This window comes from Ursus maritimus, unplaced genomic scaffold, assembly GCF_017311325.1.
Source record: "Ursus maritimus isolate PB19 unplaced genomic scaffold, ASM1731132v1 scaffold_22, whole genome shotgun sequence".
Classification (NCBI taxonomy): Eukaryota; Metazoa; Chordata; class Mammalia; order Carnivora; family Ursidae; genus Ursus; species Ursus maritimus.
This window is the reverse complement of record NW_024424675.1, coordinates 9,647,906-9,670,933: the sequence shown is the minus strand read 5'-3', so window position 1 is coordinate 9,670,933 and position 23,028 is coordinate 9,647,906. Positions and strand designations below refer to the sequence as shown.

At 35.5% G+C, this 23,028-nt stretch overlaps 1 protein-coding gene across 3 annotated transcripts in view; it reads left to right on the top strand.

Annotated features, from left to right (window-relative positions):
* The window catches only part of MACROD2 (mono-ADP ribosylhydrolase 2), a 1,912,358-nt gene that overhangs the window by 425,175 nt on the left and 1,464,155 nt on the right, over positions 1-23,028 (top strand). For all 3 annotated transcript variants that reach the window (XM_040637968.1, XM_040637967.1, XM_040637966.1), the window contains exon 4: positions 7,795-7,824. In XM_040637968.1, coding sequence (XP_040493902.1) covers positions 7,795-7,824 — 30 coding nt within the window. The remainder of the gene's footprint in view (positions 1-7,794; positions 7,825-23,028) is intronic.

Below are 23,028 nucleotides of genomic sequence, written 5' to 3'. Positions count from 1 at the left end.
ATCAGGCTGAAAATGTATCATATTCTCTTAAATAAGCACATCTTCCATTTTTCAAAATGAGAATTGGTTTGTGTTCAAAACCTTTCTTGTCGAAGACAAGTTAAAACTGCTGTTCAAGTGTCTTGTGTCATTATAACCACAAAGCTAATACACATTTGAACTCATTTTTTCCCTATTTAGACACGCTTGTTCGCTCTTTGGAAAGCCCCAGATTGGGTTACTTAAGTAATCCTATTTTTGTAACTGAGCCAGTGTTATCATCATCAAAATTACAACTGATTCGGAATGCAGTGTCGAGAAAGATGACTGGTGCATAAAAGCATGTGCTGATTCCTCTCATTTTGCATTAGTTACATTGCATTATGGAGCTGTAGGAACTGGCAATGCTTTAGTTCACCCTTTTATAATTAAATTAGGTGATCTTTAGTAGGATAACATTCAGTAGACTCCATGCATATTACGTTTTGTTACCATCTAGCCTGTGATTTATGAGGAGAAAAAAAAAAATATATATATATATATACACACATACAGGTATCTCCTGCTTTTCAAAAGTTCATATTATACCACCTAACTTGTAGAGAAGACCTACATTGGTACCTATTTTCTCTAACTGAAAGAAAACTGAAGAGGATTTTTGCTTTTATCAAAGAAGTGAAAATAGCATTCAGTATTTTTCTGCAGTGAGCCTTCTGGAGGCAGCATGCTCCCTGCGCAGTGAGTGGCCCCGCCAAGCTCCTTCCCTGAGAACCAGGCTCAGAATCTCAGCATCAAGCTACCATAGCTTTGAATTCTGTGAGCATCTGTGCTTAATCTCAGTTTATTTTGTGTATCCATTAGCAAGATGTGTCCTACGGTATCGGAACAGCCTTAAAGAGGTTATTTTTTGGGTCTGGGAATGCTAAAAAAAATTTCCATGTGAATTAATGATAATTACTTCTTTGCTTTATGCCGTTTTAACTTACAAAAAATTTCATAGGAATGCTCTTTTTTTCGGATAGTGGCGGAAAAATCTGTGTGTGTGTGTGTGTGTGTGTGTGTGTCCAGTTTGGTTGCCGGTATTGTATGGTAGGTTCTTCTCCTGGGTCTGATCCTAGACAAGTCACCTGACATCATTGATCCTCTTTTACTCTCCACTTTTGTAAAATGAAGGAATTGGGCAAAATGAGCGGTTTTCCTCCCATGTTGCAGTATTTCTTGAAGTCACTGAGTGCACAGAACAGTGGCTGGTGAAACCAGACCGGCTAACGAGGGGCAGCTCTCGCTCCTCCCTCCTACTTCAACAAAAGTAATTCTGTTTTGTTTTATTTGTTAATACACCCAAGTAAGTTTTCTAATTCCTGATGCCTTTTCACCCATTCATCAAGAGTAGGGCTTATTGTATTCTATTTTTGGCTTCATAGTAGGTTACAGCTTATACAAAACACACAGACCCTGGAATAATCAACAGTTCCTTTAAATTCTGCAGTAAGTATGAAATGTAAAGTATTAATCGTGTATTTATGCCTGGTTTCTACATGTGAGGTAGTTAAGCCTATGCTTAATTTTCTCTCTTTGTCAGCTTCAAAGCAGGAAATTATACCATTGCCCCAAACCTCCGGCATTCCATTGCTTTTGTTTAGAAGGTGCAAATCTAGTAAAGCATGGGCAGTGCGTTGTTGCCAAACTGATGGCTGTATTTATCTGTGTAGGTTGTATTTCCACAGCTGTCAGTCGGGATGGTTGCTCGTGGGATAAAGGAGTTCTAGAGCCATGCACGTGCTTGGGATTTTAATCTTGGATGTTTTAGCACTTCCTACTTTGAGTTTCAAAGTGTAGGGACTATCCGATGTGCCATTCTAAAGGGTGACATTTCAGCTTTGTATCTTTTAGGGTAACATGTTGTGAATGAAATAGTGTGTTAGGTAGAGCTTCTGGGGAAGTTTTTGCCTACAATCATTTGACATCCCATGTGCTCTATTGTAATCAGAAATTGAAATAAACTAAACTGGGTGGTCAGGATCCTATTAGAATAAAAGTAACTACAATTTCCTTTGTAACAATGAAAAGCAAACAGAAACTCTGCACAGATAGTTTTAATCAGTGTTTAAAGACTAGCCTCCCAGGCTGTTGCTTGTTTGCCAGATAGTCTTGGGCGGGGGGTAGAAGTGGGGTGGAAAACAAATAATTACTGTAAAGATAATAGAAATTACTTGGCAAGCGGAATACAAAGTCGTTTCAAACACTTACCAGACTAGCTTAGCTCACGGTCAACATGAGTTCCCTCTCCCAGCTCGGGATTATTTCACAGACTGGATTCCAGCAGGCCCCCTCATCTGTGTTTCCGTTTCTGGGGTTTCAGTGACCTGCGGTCAACCACCTGATCTGGAGGCAGATGATCCTCCTTCTGACCAACCATCAGAAGGTATGAGTAGCCTAACATTACATGTAATGCCTATGTCATTCACCTCACTTCGTCTCCTCAGGTAGGCATTTTATCATCTCACATCATCACAAGAAGGGTGAGTGCCACACATGATATTCAGAGAGAGACACAAAGAGAACACATTCACATAACTTTTATTACAGTACTTTATAATAATTGTTTTATTTTGTTATTATTGTTCTTAGTCTTTTACTGTGCCCAATTTATAAATTAAACTTTGTCATAGGTGTGCATAGGAAAAGGGTAAAAAACATAGTATACATAGGTTATGGTACTATACGAGGTTTCAGGCATCTATTGGGGGTGTCTTGGAAGATGCTCCCTGTGGATCAATGGGAGCTACTGTATTTCAGACTCACAAACTGCAGGATCTGTTAAGTATGCTCAAATACAAGGCAGGCACATGTTAGGTTAGTGGTTTTGTTTTTTTAAGATTACTGAATAAAATTTTATTGCATCAAAAACTATCAAATCTAAGAGAACTGTCAAAACTAAGAAAAGTTATCTGATGCAGAGATCTCTAATATGTGGCATGTCTGCTGCCATTTCAATTCTCCCTACCCCACTCTGACTGTCATCAGTATTATTAACTGATCATAGTTGTCTTTCCCACTGAGCCTAGATTTAGCCTTAAAGTCTTTCTCAGATCAAGAGGTACTGACAATCTTTTCTTTTTTTTCTTTTTATTTATTTATTTTATTATTTATTATTTTAAAATATTTTTTATTGTATTATGTTAGTCACCATACAGTACATCCCTAGTTTTTGATGTAAAGTTCTATGATTCATTATTTGCGTATGACACCCAGTGCTCCATGCAATATGTGCCCTCCTTAATACCCATCACCAGCCTATCCCATTCCCCCACCCCCCTCCCCCCTGAAGCCCTCAGTTTGTTTTTCTAACTAATGAATCAGAATTGTAGGAAATTTGTTTGCCATCCCTGATAATTCTAAATTTCCTGGTAGAGGAAGATAAATAAGATAGTTGACTATGACTTACCCAAATAACTGAGCTATTTAGAAACTCAGACATAATTGAAATAGGTTACCCGGCTCTTCCTATTATCCTATACAGACTAAAAAGGATTTTGAGATATTAGGAGGAAAAGTCCTTTAGGTGTCTGATAAACTATAGTTTTGTCTTACATTTCTAATAATGTTATGGCATGCGTTCCATTTAGGAACTTCCAGTAATGGAAGATTACTTATAGTATACAGTAATTTTATTTTTCATTATTTGATCCACAATTTAATTATATTTGTAAAAAAATACAAATGGATGCACACACAAACATATATACACACAGAGAGGGTCATTCAAACTAATGTTTTTAGAAAGAGGGTAGGTAATATTCCATTTATGTTCTGAGAAACACATGAAATAATGATACTATTGGTAATGATGTGTGGTAATTTTTCATTTAGGCTAATTATCCCAAGAAAAGTTTCCAAGATTGTATTTTTCTTTTTTGGTATTGATAATTTAAAAATGAATATACCTATAGAAATTTGATAATTTTCATTAAAAAATTCAAAACTGAGTTCAAATGGAAGAAAATAGTTTCTCAAAAACACTAAAACATTAATCATTTGGTGAGGATATCATAAATAAATTCTCCATAGTTGCCACTTTGAAATTAGATTTAGGTAAATCTTTTTCCCATTTTATGTTCAGTGTTTTTTGGGGTTTTTTTTGTTTTGTTTTGTTTTTGCTTTATAAACAGTGAAACTGTTCATCTCATTGAGTTGTTATTTTGGGGGGATGAAAAAGTGCAATACACAGATTCATTAACTTGCAATGGCTCATTTTAGTTTCTCATTGAATCGATTTTTGAGACAATTACCATAGCTTGATTTTTTCCTCTACTTCTCTAGTAGTAGAAAGGGTATTTAATTTAGGAAAATATGAATAAAATAGTGCTGGTTAGCATGCTCAGAAAAGAGATTTTTAAATCTTATTTTAGAAGCAGTGATATAATGCTCATAAACTTCAAGTTTTCTTTGTTTCTTTTCTCCTTTTCCTTCTTTGTGAAGCTTGGAGAATAAGAGGGACGTCCAAAATTCCCTCCAGCAAGGGACTTAGGTAGGACAGAAATATATAAACATATTTTGTACATTTTTGATCATTAAGTATTTCCAAAGAAATTTTAAAAGTTTCTTTAATAGTCCTTGATTTTACAGGCAGAAAAAGGACCAAAGTTTGCTCTTTCTACAGACTTAAATAAACAAACACCTCTAATATCAAAAAGAAATTGGACTAAACTTACCAATTCCCCCATTATTAGAAAACATGTATTGAGAGCTTCTTAGGTGCAGTCCAAACTATTAAACTCAGACCTTGTCTTTAGGGGCTTCCTATTTAATTGGGATATACTTCAATTTATTAGAGATAATTAAGTAGAAATTAAATGACTATTAATTTTAGACACACAAAAGTCATTTTCACTTTTGTAAAATGGAAGAAATATTAATCCACCTGACCACTGAATGTTGAGCATAAGTTATGTTATATATAAGGTGTTTCGTGAAGGTAAAAGTAATATTTGAAATCATGATAAAGGTTCACTTTTATTTGCCTTCATTTATGTCACTTTTACCGAAGAAAATTGCCTTGATATTTTTGCTAATAAACATTTCATTAAAAATTTTTTTGAGAACAGACATTGATGGGATGCATGGGTGGCTCAGCCCATTAAGCATCTGCCTTCAGCTCAGGTCATGATCCCAGGGTCCTGGGATCAAGTATTGCACTAGGCTCCTTGCTCAGTGGGGAGCTTGCTTCCCCCTCTCCCACTCCCCCTGCTTGTGCTCTCTCTCTCTCTGTCAAATAAATAAATAAAATCTTTAAAAAAAGAAATTGATAATAGAAATTATTAGGCTTAAATTTCATGAATTCTATAGAAAAATCATTACCTGGATTATAGTTATTAGAACAGAATTGCTTAGAATATATATATATTTGTGTGTGTATGTGTGTGTGTGTATGAATATATTTTAGCAGCCTAGATTGAGTTCTATTACATGAATAGTAATGTACATGAAATTATCGTAAAGTTGGGGCACCTGGGTGGCTCAATCAGTTAAGCTTCTGACTCTTGATTTCAGCTCAGGTCATGATCTGAAGGTGATGAGATCAAGCCCTGTGTTGGGCTCTGCCCTGGGTGTGGAGCCTGCTTAAGATTCTCTCTCCCTCTCCCACTGCCCCTCCCCACCTCCTGCTCTCTCTCTCTCTCTCTCTCTTTCTCTCTCTCTCTCTCTCTCTCACACGCACACACACACACACACACACACGTGCATGCACACACAAACACACACACAAGGTGATAGTACATTATGTAGGCTGCCACAGTTTGGTAAAGTAATTCTATGTTGATATTAAAATGTGACCAGATACACTTATCTAGACATGAGTACACATCTGATATAAATTGACTTTTCTCCAGGACTGGGAGTCTGGTTCCTGCACCTATGCCTACTCATCCACCCACATCTATTGGATAAGTGCCTAGTTAAACAGATGGACCTTGGGCTGTGTTCTCAAAACAGGCCACCTCTACCTTTATTGAGCTAAACATTGGGTGAAAGTAGCTGCATTGTGTTATTTTGCTCCTGGCCATGATAATTTGAGTGAAAAGCTACCATTCATTATTATTATTTGTTCTTGGGGATACCTTTTTCTTTACGAATGAATATGTGAAGATGGAGGAAAACAGAGTTTCAGGGATCTGGAAAACCTATAGATAGAGAAGTAGTTCTCAGTGACATATAAAAATAAACAATCAGCAGGAGCGTGAAATGCCATGTGGTTTTATAAATGCATGTAGCTAAGATTTTAGAAAATACTTGACTTAGCCAAGAGACATGGGTTGATCATGGAAATTCTGCCATTCACTAAGGGGTGTGAGAACCAAAATAGAATTCACAGCATCTTTCCTCTTGCCCTTGCAACAAGTTACCACTTTAACAGCTATAAATTTTGATTTGGTGTAGGACATTAAGTCCTGGCTACCATCTATGTAAATATCACACTCTCACTGTGAAGTCAGATAGATTTGGGGACCTGAGTTGCCAGAGTGGCAGAAGATTTTATGACATCAGAAGTGTGTTTTATTTATGATTGATAAATGCCATTGCTATCTAGTCCATGTTTGTGGAAAAAGTACTGAGAGGAAGGCAAGAGCGGCAGTTAGATGGTCCTGTCCTTGGAAGATAATATGAAAGAAGATTTAATATTCTAATATTGACCTATTGTCAAGACCTTCAAAGGCATGTGGTCTCCATGCATTTTCATGATATTCTCTTTAGTGTTGTATAAATTATCACATATTTAACCTCATGGAATTATGAATGTGGGCATTTGTTGTTAAATGATTCGGTACTTATTGATGGGATCAGTAACATGTATTTGCTTCTCTTAATTATGGCAACGGTGTGTGGACAGCACACTGAAGTTCCAAGTTAAAGACTTCTACTTCTCTTTCCTAAATAATTTCTTTAGTTTTTTTTGGTACTTCAGGTTTTTACACAAAGAAAGAGACCCTGGATGCCACATACTTTCTTTATACTGCGGTAGGATTTCTTTTTTTATGATGGCATGAGATAATGCCTATGATACATAAGAACTCTATGGAATGAAGCTCAGTGCAATGTATATTAACTTTTGTTTTCTGGCTGTTATGATGATTAGATAAATGTAGGCATAAGGTTGTTTACTACTTCAGCAGAAACTGCGATGGTACTGTATGAAAATTTGACCTCTTGAAAGAAATTCAAATGGAATTATCTTATATTTTGCTTGTATTTGGTTTCTATAAATATGTGTGCTAGGATAATGGATAACTATATAAGAAATGGCACAACATTGTTTTACAAAAACGCTTTTCTTTTCCTCAAATAAAAAGTTAATGCTAAAAGTAATAAATCTGTTACTGGTTGAGGGTTCTTACTGCACAATGTCTTAGGATAGCTTTATTTGATGATGTTTTATTAAAATTATTATTATTCTTTTATGTTACATTGTCCTTTGAAACATAACATTATTCTCTCTCTACTTGCTAAAACAGAGAACATAGAAGATTAATTTAGATATAGAATAGAAAATAAAAGAATCACAATATGTACTTCATTTTATTAGAAGGGAATACATATAAAAATAGTCATTTGAAGAGAAAAAAGAGATAGTGAATTATTTTAATTTTCATACCATCATAAGAAAGTAATAAAAGCTATCCTTATATGAAAGTACATAGTGTGAGTCTGTGTGTATTTATAAGAGACATGATCACCACCAGCTTTTTCTTAAACTATCTGGCATATTATAGTTTTAATGTATTACTTAATGTTTTTTGTTTGTTTTGTTTTAAACAGCAAATGCCAGTCTTCTTGGAGGAGGAGGTGGTAAGTCCTGAACATCACTTATTTTAAAATATATTTTTTACCACACCAACCACAAGATACTAAGTAAGTTCTGTGATACTTTAAAGAAAACTAATTCAGCTGTAATTATTAACCACAAAAATGATCATCTTCTAGAAAATAATTTATAATAAAAGTATATACATTGGTTTGCCTAAATATTATTTTAAAGGACTTCAAAATATGTGGAATACTGTTGCTCTTCTCCTCAAACTTTGTATTTCTACCTTTGGCATAAGCTGTAACAGCTCTAAGCTATTGAGACAAACACACATATAGCAGATGACAGAGTCACTTTTAATATAAATTCTAAAGCAGTACATTTGGAGACTTGTGGATTTAGGTCTTTTTTTCTTTTTTCATCATAATGACTTAAAAAAAGGCTGTGGCTTTGTAGTGTGTGAGCTTGATATATCAGCCACTTACTGTGAAAAATAAAAAAGATATTAGTATTGGCACTTTGCTTTTTCTTTTAGATTGTTTAGAGGAGAACGAATGAGATCAAACAGAGATGAAGAAGAGAGAGATTCCTGTACTGGGAATTTTTTTTGATACTAAAATCTTGGAGATGTTGAATGATGAAAACTTTCCTAGTCCATCTATGTATAATATAGTGGTGGGAAAATGTATGCAATAAAATAGGGTGCTTTTCATTTAAGACCCAGATGGACATAAATAGGTTTGTTTTCTCTCTTGCTCTTTTTCTCTTCTTTTCCCCTTCGCTCCCTTTTTTCATGTACATAGTTGAAGTAAATGTAATTGCACAGAGCTTTAGACTTTCAAAAAATTCCCTGGCCATCATCAGGAGGTTACTGGGTAAATTTTATTTGGAAACTAAAATCTTAATCATTGTTCCTTTATAGGAATCAATAGATTTTTAGAAAACAGAATCCTGGAAATAGAAATAATAGAAAAACAGTTTAATCTAGAAAGTGCTCTTCATGTATCATGTGTCAATGCACATTCTATGGCAGAGTATTTCTTGTCTTCTTCCCTAAATTACTTTAGAAAATATAAATTGACAGGATTTCTCATTGTATTTTGGGAAATTAGAAGGGAAAATTTTCTTTGGGAGTTAGGAAATTTTTATTTCTATTATTTTATTCCCAGTAAATTTTTATTTCTAGGTCTCTCTTGTCAAGAAAACATTATTAAAATAAATTGCCCATAGTGCGGATTTTCTTACAAACATATTGGTATTTTAACAAATTTGATGAATACTGTTAAATAGGATAAATCTGTCTCATGTACAAGTAGTCTAGATATAAACTAGACTGGTTGTATGGTAATTCCATGGTGTCATCAAGCATTCAAGCTCTTTTCTGCTCTTTCTTCTAGTACATGGAACTCAGGGTCCGTGGTAGTAACTGGAGTAAATAAATGGAGCTCTAGCCATTATAGATGTGGGGGTCAGGAGGAGTAAGAAAGATGGCAAAAAATAAAAAAAAGATCACCCCTAAAAGATGAGTCATTTTCTTTAAGCAGCTTTCTCTGAAATCCTGCATTATCTTCAAATTTATCAAAGGGTCATTCGTAGATACATATAATTTCATTTCTAGAAGCAATATGCTCATGAAAAAGTACTTAGTGTTGTATTTTCTTTTCTTGTTTTATTCTGGCCAGGTGGTATTTAATTAATACTGACTATTTCTTATCCATGATACCTTTCTATTTAAAACATGGTGATCTTAGCTGCTTTACAAAGGGAATAAGAACAATATATTTTAACAGAGGAAAATCTCACATACACAGATTGACATGTGCCAAGTTTATGTCTTTGGTTTCACCCAAGCTTAGATAAGAACAAACAGAATTTTAAGGGAAAAAAACCCCAAAACACTTGTCTTGAATGGACACGTGGGAGAAGGGGGAAGAACTTGGTACTTCTGGCATATAGCAGATAGGTGTTAGGTCATCTCTATTAGAAGAAGGAGTGACAAGTGGAGTGACATATTTAAGAAACTTCTCTTTTTGGTTGGAACCAAGAGCAGGGTCAGGAGAAGATTCTGCAGGTTATTTAGACCTCACTACCAGAGAGAATGAGACTCTTTCCCTCTTTCTTTCCTCCTTTTTTCCCCTTTCCTTCCATTCCCTCTCCCCCTCCCTCTATCCCCTTCCCCCCCTCCCTTCCCAGTTGTTCTTTTCTTATCAAAGAAGAGTTGACATACAATTTTGTACTAGTTTCAGGTGTACAACATAACGATTCAATATTTACATACATTATGAAATGGTCACTATAATAAGTCTAGTTATCATCTGTCACCCTACAAAGTTGTTACAATATTATTGACTGCATTCCCTATGCTGTACATTACATCCATGTGTGTTATTTATTTTATAATTGAAAGATTTTACCTCTTAATTTCCTTTACGTATTTCATTCATCCCCTTATCCTCCTGCCCTCTGTCAACCATCAGTTTGTTCTCTATGAGTCTGTTTCTATTTTGTTTTGTTTGCTTACCTGTATTGTTTTTTATTTTAATTTTTAATGATTTTTGTTTTTTAGATTCCATGTATGAGTGAAATCATATGGTATGTGTCTTTGTCTGACTTATTTTACTTACCACACTACCTTCTAGGTCCATCCATGTTATTGCAAATGGCAAGATTTCATTCTTTTTTATGGATGGGTACTAGTCCATTGTGTGTGTGTGTGTGTGTGTGTGTGTGCATGTGTGTGTGTGTGTGTGTGTATCATACACACATGATCTCCTATATTTTAATCCATTCATCTGTCTCTATTGGATATTTAGGTTGCTTCCATATCTTGGCTATTGTAAATAATGCTGCAATGAACATAGGGGTGCTTGTTTTTTTGAATTAGCATTTTCATTTTCTTCAGATAAATACCTAAAAATGGAATTTCTAGAATTAGTGTTCTGTTCTCTAAGAAGGAAGGGGAGAATGGAGGTTTTGGTAGATAATGAATAGACCCTGCCATAATGGGAAGGCAGGCTACTGTTCATAAAGCCTTGCCAAGCTGTTTTGTTTAAATATATGCAAACAAGTTGGTGTGTATAGAACTAACTCTAGTGTTTGGCCTGTATTTCTTTATGGTTCTTCTAACCTGTGTGAGAAGATATATCATGAATTTTTAGCAGTGTCAAGAAATTCAGGAATAAGCAAATTCAGGTTTCTGCTTACCTGAAGTATATACTTTACTATCTTCCTCTAGATGGTTGATTTTGCTAAAATACAGTTTTTGCCATAATTTCTAATTTCTGAATTCTTAAATTAGTGACTTGGCATCGTCATAAAGATAAATTACAATTATTTAAGATGGCTGTAATTTCTTTCTTTAAAGTAGGTCATTGATGGGTTTAAATTTATTTATGTACTTCTAGAGATGTCAAGATTGCTATAAAGTACATGTCTGATTTTTGGAAAGCTATATTTAAAAATTAAATTTAAGGAATATTTTTAGCCCTCTCTGAATTGAATTTTGGTCTTCTGATTCTATGACAAATCTTTTTAATCCTGTCAGTGATATTTGTAAAGTAACACTTCATAATCATCCGATAAGGGACAGCTAAATTGATGTAATTCCCTTGGATTTAATCAGGGATTCCTTTTATTGACATGAATTAATATCCCTTCAAAAGCCTCTAAAGGGAATAATTCTTTGTTGACCAAACAATTTGATCAAGAAAATCTGACACTACAGAAGAAATTATAATGCTCTCTTAGGTACCATTTCTTCAGGCCCTCAGGAAGGCTTCCCCCCGCCCCCGTTGTATGTAAGTGGTACTTGAAATTTAGACAAAATCAGTGTATATAAAATTGTATTATCTGTAAAATCTTCACATTTTGTTTTTCCTGAGTGCTTATAAACCAAGGAGAGAGGTGTCCTAAAAGATTTATTTATTTATTTATTTATTTATTTATTTATAAAGATTTTATTTATTTGACAGAGAGAGAGACAGCCAGTGAGAGAGGGAACACAAGCAGGGGGAGTGGGAGAGGAAGAAGCAGCCTCCCAGAAGAGCAGGGAGCCCGATGTGAGGCTTGATCCATTAGGCCCTGGGCCAAAGGCAGACGCTTAACTGAGCCAGGCAGGCACCCCCTAAAAGAAGATTTTAAAGAAATGGTCAAAATCATCCTCTCAGCTCTGATTTGAAAGTGAGAGAATCTCTTCACATTGGTGTGAATTTTTATCATTGGGCTAGAGGTCACTCTTTCTAGGAATTTAGTGTCACTGACTACATTCATTATAATGAACACAGGTAATGGGGTCACAACTGCCTAGTCATTTTAGGTGAAATGCTTGGTAAAATGGATCATCTCTTTCTTTATTTCCTAGATATGTTAAAGGCAGAGACAAATACTAATATCTTACCTAAGTATGTGGCTGGTCTGTGGTGCCTGGACTCTACTTTTCGGGAAGCCTTTACATTACCTATAATGTCAGAAAAACCTTAGTATTTCTAAAAAAAATTTTTACAAGCTTTCTGCCATTGCTACCCTGTATAGCTAGCTATTTGGCACATTGATATATAAGCCAAGTAAGTTTTGTTTTCTAATTTAGTCATTTTATTAGTAAGAATAGGCTATATTATGTGTGGTAGCCAATAAGCCTAAAAATCTTAGTGGCTTAATAAAATGAGTTTTATTTCTTGAATAGGATTGTTGCCTCTCCTAACTGTGCTCTCCTATAGGTGGCAATACAGAGACTCAGGCTGTTCTCTTACCTTGTAGCTATGCTGTGTGATGTGTGGTTGGCTGCTAAGAACGTCACAGAGCAGCAGGAGAGAGCTGGAAGGTCTTGTGAAATATATTTACAGACCAGTTTGGGAATGGCTTATATCACTTCTGTTCATATTTCATGGGTTAGAATTCAGGCAGGTGACCCCCCCAACCTAACTACAAGGAAGGCTGGGAAGAATGGAGTTTTCCAGAGTTTCCAGAAAGAGGAAATGGTATGATAAATACATAGCAACTACCTCTGCCACAGTGTTCAAATGAGATCAGTGTTTTATTATTATTATTACTACTACTACTACTAAATTAATGGTGAGGAAAATGAGACTTTGAGGGATTTGGTGACTTCTTCAATGTTATACCGCTTATAAAGGGCAAATGTTGAATGAGAAGACAGGGCTCTTGGCTTCCACTCTAGAGCTCTTTGTCTTTGCTCTGTGGTTTTTAATATGTGTTTGCTCTTCAGATTTGCTGTTTCTGTGCATAGGTAGGTAACTGTTTACACCAGGAAAAATGAATGAGAAGACAGGAAACATGCATCTGAGATATGAATGATGTTTTCCTTGGCTTATTTTCACAAGTCTCAAGCTCAGTTGGTAATTTGAACACCCATGCAACGGCAGTTAGACTGTTTGGATTGCTTTGGGTTGCTGCCCAGATTCATGTACCTTTTTTGTGTATTTAAGGTTCAGTCTTAGGATACATTGTATTTTAAATACCTGTTCACTGGTCTGTAATAAGAATGTTTTACATATACAAGGTCCTGTGATGTACTTTTGGAATATATAATAATAAAAAAGACCCAATCTTTGCATGTAGCCTCAAATTATGTGAAGAAGCAGAATTAGAAAGAAAAATCAGAATTAAAGAGCTAATTCCGTGATTTCTTTTAGATCATTATATTAAATAGACAAGAACAAAATTTATAATCTCTTACTTTAGATAATGTTTTTTCCCCTCTCATTGTCAAAATAATTAACATCAGACCAGTAACTGCTGATAGAAACCAAATAGGACATTATTTATGGAATTTGCTTCCTTTTCCAGTCTGTCAAAGCTTTGGAGTGCTGAAACCTGACGCATAATGTTAGACTTCTGAGAGAGTGGCAATTTAAGGTTGGGTTTTTATACACATAACTTAGTAGGACTGCTATTTTATTCACATACACACATATATTTGTATCAATACTATAATTTTCTAGCTTATCCCTGAGGTGACTCTGTGGAAGGTTAATCTTAAAAAACTCTATGTGTAAGCAACTACCACTAAAGAAACACTCAGCCCCCAATGGAATGTTTGGGAAAGCCATTTTTCTAGAATGAGAACATAGCATATATTATCACCTTTACTATTTCCAGAGGCTTCTTGCTCTCTTTGTGCCCCTTAGATTAACAAGGTTCACTGGCCTGGGGTTAGTAACTGCTTCTCTGAAGTCTGTTGTTTCTTGTTTGGACAGTACTATTTGCAGAGAGAATACCTAATGCTTTTTGTTATTAATGGCCATTTATATGTTCATGCAGTTTGTGTGAGGTGTCAAAACGCACGCTTCAAAAGCCCTAAAATCATAAAACTATTTGGTGTTATGCCATCAGTGTTTCTTCGCCCACCCATCACCTTTTTCTACATATGAACACACAGATGTGCACGTATTCATTCATTCATTCATTCATTCATTCATTCAACAAATACTAGTTCAGTAACTACTGTGTGTCAGCGTTAATTATTGATTTGGTAATAAACACAGCCCTTTCGCTGTGACTAACCATTGTCCCTGTTTCACTGATAGAATTCTCCAGGTTCTTTCAAGTGTTTTAGGCATCAGATTCCTTCTTTAAAAAACAAAACAGATATCCTGAAAAATACTCTTTTCACAAAAAATCCGATTTGTTACCAAGAATTCCTAACATGAAAAACAACAAAGTTTAAAGAACTTTTCGAGTGTGCTTAAGTGGGTGTATTTTCATAAATTGCTTTGTAAACATTCACAAGCAAAGTTGAATGCCTTCTCACCCTCTTTCTGCGCACTGAAGGAATTTCCCTGGCATATGTCACTCCCCACAGAGATTCCATGTTTTCGCTCTTGTTGAACCTTGAGATCTGGCTAGGCCTTGGGCATGCTGGGAGGAATCTAGGATAATGGTCAGTAGTGAGCGATCAAGGCTAGTGAGAGCAGGTAGGTTGTTGGGGTTGCGTCTGAGGAGAGGCCATCAGGCATGTCTGGCAGTGAGTTAGTCAGCTGGCCTATGCTCAGTAGGTGGAGGGGTCCCAGCCACGGGCCTGGAGAGTAGTAATAGTCTCAGTCATGAGAGAGAGCAGAATGACAAGAGAAACTCAGGAACCCTGGCTTTATTGGTTAGCAGGAACTCTGTCTTAGAAGCAGAGCTACAGGAAGGGATGTGATGCTAAACCATAGAAAACAGGCTTAAATCTTGACTGCCTCAGGTAGGATTGATCCCAGACACTGCAGAAGGTTGAGCCTGCTAGAGATCAGGAGACCAAGAAGTGAGGAAGGAGAGGGGAAGAAGGATGTAGGGGCCAGGAGCCAGGCCAGATCTGCAACATTCAGCTAGGTACTGAACCAACCTACCTTTGTCCTCTCTCCCTCTCTCTTTCTTTTCCTTCATCATCCCCTCCCTTTTTTCTTTTCTTCCTTCCCCCCCCTTTCTCAGTCAACAGTATGTGTGATTACCTCTGATACTAGTTTTGACATTGAGGTAGCAAAAATACTTATAAATAGGTGCAATTAGAAGTATAAATTTTTATTTACCCATTAGTATCTGAAGAACTAGAAAGGTTCTTAATATAGGGAAAATGAAGCAGAACAGATGAAATCCACATCTTGGAGTGGTTAGGGAAGCCTTTCCAAAAGAGGTGACACTTGGAGGATGGATGTCATTTACTAGGAGGGGAAGGAAATGACCCACTCAGTTGTACTTCCTGCTGTGTGATAGATATCGTATAGATACCCTGCTGTACTTCAGTTATACCCCTTACTGTTCTTCAGTCGTAGTATCTGTACCTTGGTTAAATAGTGTCCTCTGACCATCCAGGCATGCCACTTAAAATGGGAACTGAAGAAAGGAACTCTGGTGCTAGTGGTGCTGGCAGCAAACCTCCGTTGGAACAACCTGGGCAAGGTGGTCATCCCTAACACAGGCTCCTCCCCGCTATGTCTTCTCCTCTGATCTCAGTCTTCTCCCTGCATCTCAGTCTAGGGACCAGCTCTGCAGCTGCCCACACCAGTTGGATTTCGAGTATATGATTTCCTCATTCCACATGAGCTTGTCTAGTTCTATTCTTAGAAGTTTGACCCAGCCGTGGTTGCCCTAATCCTGTCTGCCATTTGTCATTTTGCCTCCCAGATGCTTCCGGGTGGAGGAAGGAGAGGGGTGTGAAGTCCAGGTCATGTCTGTGCTTGAACTTTCCTATTGTAATGGCCATTCCGAAGGCATGCTTTATTTATATCACCTCTAACTTTGATCACCATGATGTCTGCATTCTAAAACTAAATTTTGAAGTTATTCTTCATATTGATGGTGTACCTACTCCTCTTTCTAAGTGAAACTGCACCATCTAAAAGCCATGTCAAAGGGGTAGCCCCATGCAGATTAAATGCTTCTTCTCATTCCAGCCATAGCTGATAGAACCTGGAAGGATATATTTTACAATTAGGGAATAAATTTCTTGAGAACAGAGACTTTTAACTTATCTTTACAGCACTGGCAGCTTCTACTGTGTAGTAGATACTTTATTTTAATTTTGAGATATTATTCTTATCCTGGATTCTTAACATGTTTAGATATTTCAGTTTGACCAGATTGTTCTGGAAAGATAATTTCTTTATCTTTAGGTGATCTCTAAATTAAAAAAAAAAAACCCAAAACTTTTAAAAATGCTTATAACAGACAACCTGAAGATCATATTGATATTTATGCAGTAATTATTTTAAGCATTGTATTTACTTTTCTTTATAAAAAGTTTATATAACCAGGATCTCATAATTTTCTTTAAATACTATGATTATATGCTTTGAATCCTGGAGGATAAAGATAACAATATTTATTTGTATAGATGTATAAATGAAATACATAAAATATGCATTCCGTGGATTACATAGAAAGAAGGGAAGGCTCTTGTCTTTCATTCAGGTATTTTACCAGTTATTTCTTACAATCCGAAATGTTATTTTCATTATTGATTTTTCTTGGTTAGATCCATCGGCAAAATTTTAAAGTACTAATATGCCAGTTAATGAGATATGACATTCATTTAGAAATAGGATCAAGGACACACCGTAGGAAAAGTTTTAAAGAAGGTTGGCTTAGCTATTGAACCTCATGCTTGAAAAGCATTGGAAAGTGAGAATTATGGGCAGTAACCTCTTAATATTTTACTTTATTAGGTTTCTCATCAAAAACAATGAATTAATTTTGTAATACACTTCTAATTTAAAATATTAAGATATGAAAATGGGAGGTTACTTAGAAATAGATGTGTGAACATTGAAACGATAACCTCTATTTTATGATTAATTAATATAAATAATCACTTTTTAGGTTCATAGTTTTGTTTTATTAAAGCTAATTGATTCTTTTCTCTGACATAGGCTTCATTTCATTAACTTGTGGGTGTTTCATAAAACCTTTGTATGATCCTTGTGTTCAACCTTTAGAAGAAAAATACAGATGGTTCCTCACTTAACAGTTTGACAATTTTCTGAGATTATGAAGGTGCATAAGCTATACATGCTCAATAAAAGTTGTACTCTGAATTTGAATTTTGGTTTCTTCCCAGGCTAGCGATGTGTGGGATGATACTCTTGTGATGCTGGGCAGCAGAAGCAAACCATAGCTCCCAGTATTTCATATGACCATGAGGGTAAACAATTGATATGGTTACAACCATTCTATACTCATACAACAATTCTGTTTTTTTGACTTTCCGTACAGTATTCAATACATTACATGAGGTATTCAACTCCTTATTATAAAACAGACTTTGTGTTAGATGATTTTGTCCAACTGTAGGCTAATATAAGTGTTCTGAGCATGTTTAAGGTAGGCTAAGCCAACTTATGATGTTTGGTAGTTGGGTGTATTAAATGCATTTTTGACTTATAGCATTCCCAACTTATAATGGGTTTTATTAGGATGTAACTCCATCATGAGTCAAGGAGGATCTGTAAGGTAAAAACATTTACTCCTAAGTTTTCATGCCTAAAGTTTAATTTATTTTAAAATCTTAATTGCACTCAAGTTAAAATGATATATCTTATCTTTATTAAATCTTTCATTATGTGAAGAAATATTCTATATACATTGTGATAGCTATTTTCCCTACTAATAATATTAACCATTGAGACTTAGAAAATTTTGGATAAAATAGTGATATCGTTGCAGAACAGATAACATGGGAGGGGATTTTTCACACATGTATTATTGGGGGAAAGAGCCCCAACAAGATTGAGGGAAGGATTTTAGAGTCTAAAAATATGGTAGACTGAGGAAATTAAAAAAAAAAAAACCTTTCTGCAACAAACTCACATAAATTATGGATGAAATATAATAAAAATTAATTTAAATATATCAGACAGCTTGCAAGAAGGAATGGAAATCCTTAGATGCTATAAACAAGGGAGTACTGAAAAAACAAAGTGAATCAGAACTATAATATAAACTACACATTATCAGTGCCTTTGTGGTAGTATACATGGTGATGGGGAATTAGACACCAGGAGGTAAGAGGCTAGTTTTCATTTGGGGATGCAAAATAGTATACAAAAGTGTGAGATTAAAGTTTAGATTCTCATCTAAAGTCAAGATATGTTACACTTGAAAAAAATTCCCCATTGGCTCAAGAAAGGTAGAAGGAAGATTCCCACCCCACCCCCCACTTAAAAATTAAGTGTCCCAAGCCTGCAACTTCATTGTGTTTGGTTTTTAAATTTATATTACTTATGTCTAAGAATCCCAAACCCAAGAAATTAACATAAAAATTGGTCCTAGAGGTTATTATTGTTGGCAAATATAAAATCACTCTGGAGGTAAATGCCCAACACCCAGGCCACAGGGTATTCTCACAAAAGAAAAAGCCCTGCCAAAATGATGTAATTATCAGAAATTACAAAACACTTGAGGAAATTTACAGTGGAGAAGCCTGATAAATGCTACCTCACCCAGGTAATCAAAGTCATGACCAGCAATGATAAATCACATTGATAAGATGTGCCTTTAATTTGATTTAATGAAAATGCTATTTTCATTGTTTCATTTTCACGTTATTTTCCTTTCAAACACCTGTAATTCTAACCATGAATAAAATATCAGATTTATTTTATTTTATTTTAAAGATTTTATTTATGTATTAGAGAGAGAGTGAGCAGGAAGGAGAGGAAGAGAAATCTGAAGCAGACTCTGCGCTAAGCACAGAGTGTGATGTGGCACTCAATCCCACAACTATGAGATCACGACCTGAGCCAACACAAAGAGTGAGACACTTAACTGACTGAGCCATCCAGGTACCCCTAGAGAAATTTTAATAGAAGCAGAAAACATTAGGTAAAACTAAGGAAATGTGAATAAACTATGGAACTTGTTAATAATATGTCAATATTCGTTCATTAATTGTAACAAATGTACCTTAGTCATTTAAGATATTAATAATAAGGGAAACTAGGTGTGAAGTACATGGGAGTTCTCTGTACTATCTTCTCAATTTCTCCATAAATCTAAAACTCTTCTAAAAGATAGTGTGTTCTGAAAAAAATTGAGGAATCAGTCTGAAATGCACACCAAATGTGAAAGAGTCACAATGAGCATCAAGACCAGGCTCCTAATCAGTTGGTTGAGCATCTGACTCTTGGTTTTGGCTCAGGCCATGATCTCATGGGTCATGAAATCAAACCCTGTGATGGACTCCATGCTCAGCAGGGAGTCTGCATGAGATTCTCTGCCTCTGCCCTTCCCTCTAACCACATGCTCTATGTATAATAAATAAATAAATCCTTAAAAAAATAAAGCTAGACTCCCATGAAACTAAGGTAGCCAGATAGCATCCTAATAGAAAATACCAATCAATATGTTTAACATGATTAAAGGTCTAAAAATGAGAATTCAAACTCTAAGAAAATGATAAAATACCAAAAACAAGCAGATGTGAAAAGGAGGCAAATTGAAATCCTGAGTGAAATATATAAAGTTAAAAACTCTAATAAACAGATTTTTATGAAATATTAGACATAATCAAAGAGAGAATTAGTGACTAAGAAGACACTGTAGGAATTACCCAGAATGCATCACAGAGCTACAAATGGTAAATATGAAAAGATGGGACTGAGAGAAGACTGATAGAAGAAGAATATCCAATATGGGAATGGGAATTCCATCCAATGGGAATTCCTGAAAGGTAAAAGATAGAAAGAAAGGAAATATTTGAAGAGATAATAGTTGATAATTTTTCACAATTGCCACAGAAACAAGTTATCCCATAGAATGCACATACTGATTTCTAGTGAGAAAAAATTAAATCGAGAAGTGGACACATTATAGTGAAGCTGTAGAACATGAAAGAGAAATGTAAAAACTTGAATGACACTAGAAAGGTTTTTCTACAAAGAAACAACTTTTAGACTGACAGCTGAATCATCAGCAACAATAGATGCTAAAAGGTAACAAAGTAATATTTGGGAAAAATTAATATTAACCTGGAATTTCTTTATCCACAAAAACTATCATTCAGTATTGAGGCAAAAATAAAGACATACTGAAAAAAAATTAATCACAGACCCTTGCTGAAAACTACCAAAATATAAGCTTGAATAAGAAGGAATTTGAATCCACTTTGCACACCTCAAAAAAGATTGTTATGACTAGTCTATTGTATTGTTATTTTTTAAAGTTTTTAGGGTAGAAAATTTTACACATGTAGAAATGTAGATAGAGTAATGTGATAAATCCAATTTTCTCATCATGCAGCTTCAACAATTTTCAACTCATAGCTAATGTTGTTTCATCTATACCTCCATCTGCTCGAAAACCTGGATTATTTTGAAGCAAATCCAAGAATCATTCTCTGTCTTTAAATATTTTGATATGTACCTTTAACAGGTGGGGTGTGTTTTTTCCCTATATTTTTATTTTAACATCATAAAAATATAAATTTTTATATAACCTAAAAAAACCTCCTTAATATCTTCAAATGTCCAGTAGTGCTCATGTTATTCCTACTATCTTATAATTTTTTTACAGTATATTTGCTTGAATTGGGATACAAATAAGATTTTTTTGTCCTAATTGTTGTGTCTTTTATGTCTCTTTTAATATATGGATTCCTCCTTCATATCTGGTCTCAATATGTATCTCTAAAAGATAGTCTTTCTATGTGTTTATGTTTTCAACTGGATACCTATTTATTTTGTTTTCATTTTGCTTTTGATTTGGGGGATTGCATTTTTTCATAATTGGTAAGCATTTTACATAACTTTTATAATTCTGTTTCATAGTTCACTTTTGGAAAAAAAAGTAAAGTTTAAGTCATTCTTTGGATGTTTGGATAGGTATATACCACTCAAGTAAAAGAAACCCTGAGAGCCCCCTTTTCAGACATGGAAATTCCTTGTAAAATTCTGGACTTTTAAAAGATTTCCCACTGTGTTTGCGTAGCTAAATGGGACTGAACTCTTAGATGCAGAGATTTATATCCAAAAAAAAAAAAAAAAAAAGGCTTAGTGTTAGGAAGTACTTTACATAGCTGCCAGGATATGTTTATTTATCTTCCTAATTATATAGTAGCTGTGGTATAATGCTTGTACAGCTGATCTACTTGGAGTAAAGGTACACTTTTTTCAAAAGTATACTAAGGAGAAGTTTATTGAGTTCCTGTTTAAATATCCATTCCTTATCCCCAAGGAGACTCTGAAGGTGACCTGTAAGGGCACGGTAGTAAATAAAAGTCCAAGCAGATACTACAGGACATGTCTCTTGTGTTGTAGAATCACTAGATTATATCCCTTCAGTTTATGGGGGAGAATGGTTTTCTTTACTCTATCTTTTGTGGCTCCATAGTAATATAAGGTGGGGCAATTACTTTAAAAGCCACATTATAATCTTTTTAATTTCAGCACTATTAAGAATCCTATTCCATTCTTTGGAGCTGCCTTAATTTGAGTCCAAACTGGAGATACGCAGTGGGGTATAGGGAGGAATAAACCTGGCCACTTCTGAATGGTGACAAATCCAAGGAGATCCCAGGAGTCCAGTTGCAGACCTTGAGAATTTGCTTCCCTCAGAAGGTCCTTCTACTTTCCATGATCACTTATTGCTGCAGCTCTGTCTTTGGCCAAAAGTCATTAATTGTTTTTGCTGTTATTTTTTTTATGACTTAGGACAAATTCATTATCGTCTGTCCTAGTTTCCTTCTCTGTAAAGATGGTTATTATATGTAACAACTTTACAGAGGTGGAATAACTAATTGCTCATTGTAAAGTGCTTTTCAAATACAAAGTGGTTATTACTGTAGTTGTCATTATTATTATCATTATAGTCTAAAACTGAGAGATGAAAGGTGCTGGATAATTGTAAGATATGGTGATGTTATATCCAAATAAAGAAGAGTAACTTGAATTGTTGGATAACAGAAATCCAAATACCTGTGTGGGATAGAAGAGAGTTTCTTTTGTTGGAAGATAATATAGATAATTGTGCTTTAGTTAACCCCAAGTAAACCCAAAGATTTTTACATGTAAATATAGACAGAAGATTATTCTAACAGCAGTTCATTTCATACTGTGTAGTGGTAGTTGTCAGGAACCTTTCTTTCAATCATTTAAATGCCCAGAGTCAGAAATTATTATATCCAAGAGTATGAAGTATTCCAGCTTCCTGCAACGTTACCAGGCCAGGAAAAGGTGAGCTAAACACATCCTTTAGAACAGGACATTTGCTGAGGCTATCTTTCAAAGCACTGAAAGAGGAACGAGAAATAGCAGGCTATCCCTATTCAGGCAATTACTTGGCCCTGGGGAGGAGCAAGGGATCCTACAAAACAGAATTAATGGCCCATTTAATGTGTGTGGCCAGCAGGCAGCCAGGCCTAGAAGTAGGAGGAGGAAAGGTGGAATCCAACAGAAGCTGACTGAACATATAAGGGGTTTGGGGGGGGAGGGTGTCCTGAAACTTGGAGGACTGCGGAGGAGACCCATCAGTCCTCTCATCCTGGATCTGAATGGCATTTGCAGAAACCTGGACAACAGCCTGGAACCCAGGGGTCAGCACTGAGGTCAGTATCCAGACTCCAGGTCTAGAAAGGTAACCTAAGTCAAACTCCAGCTCCTGAAGTATCTGAGTCTCCAAAACTGGCTTTGGGAGCAGGGATGAACAGAACTTATGTGAGGGGAGTGTCAATGGACTCAACTATGAACAATCTGGAGGACGAAGAAGGACGATGGAAAATGTACAACATCGGAGCATTCTTTCATAGATGATAAGCA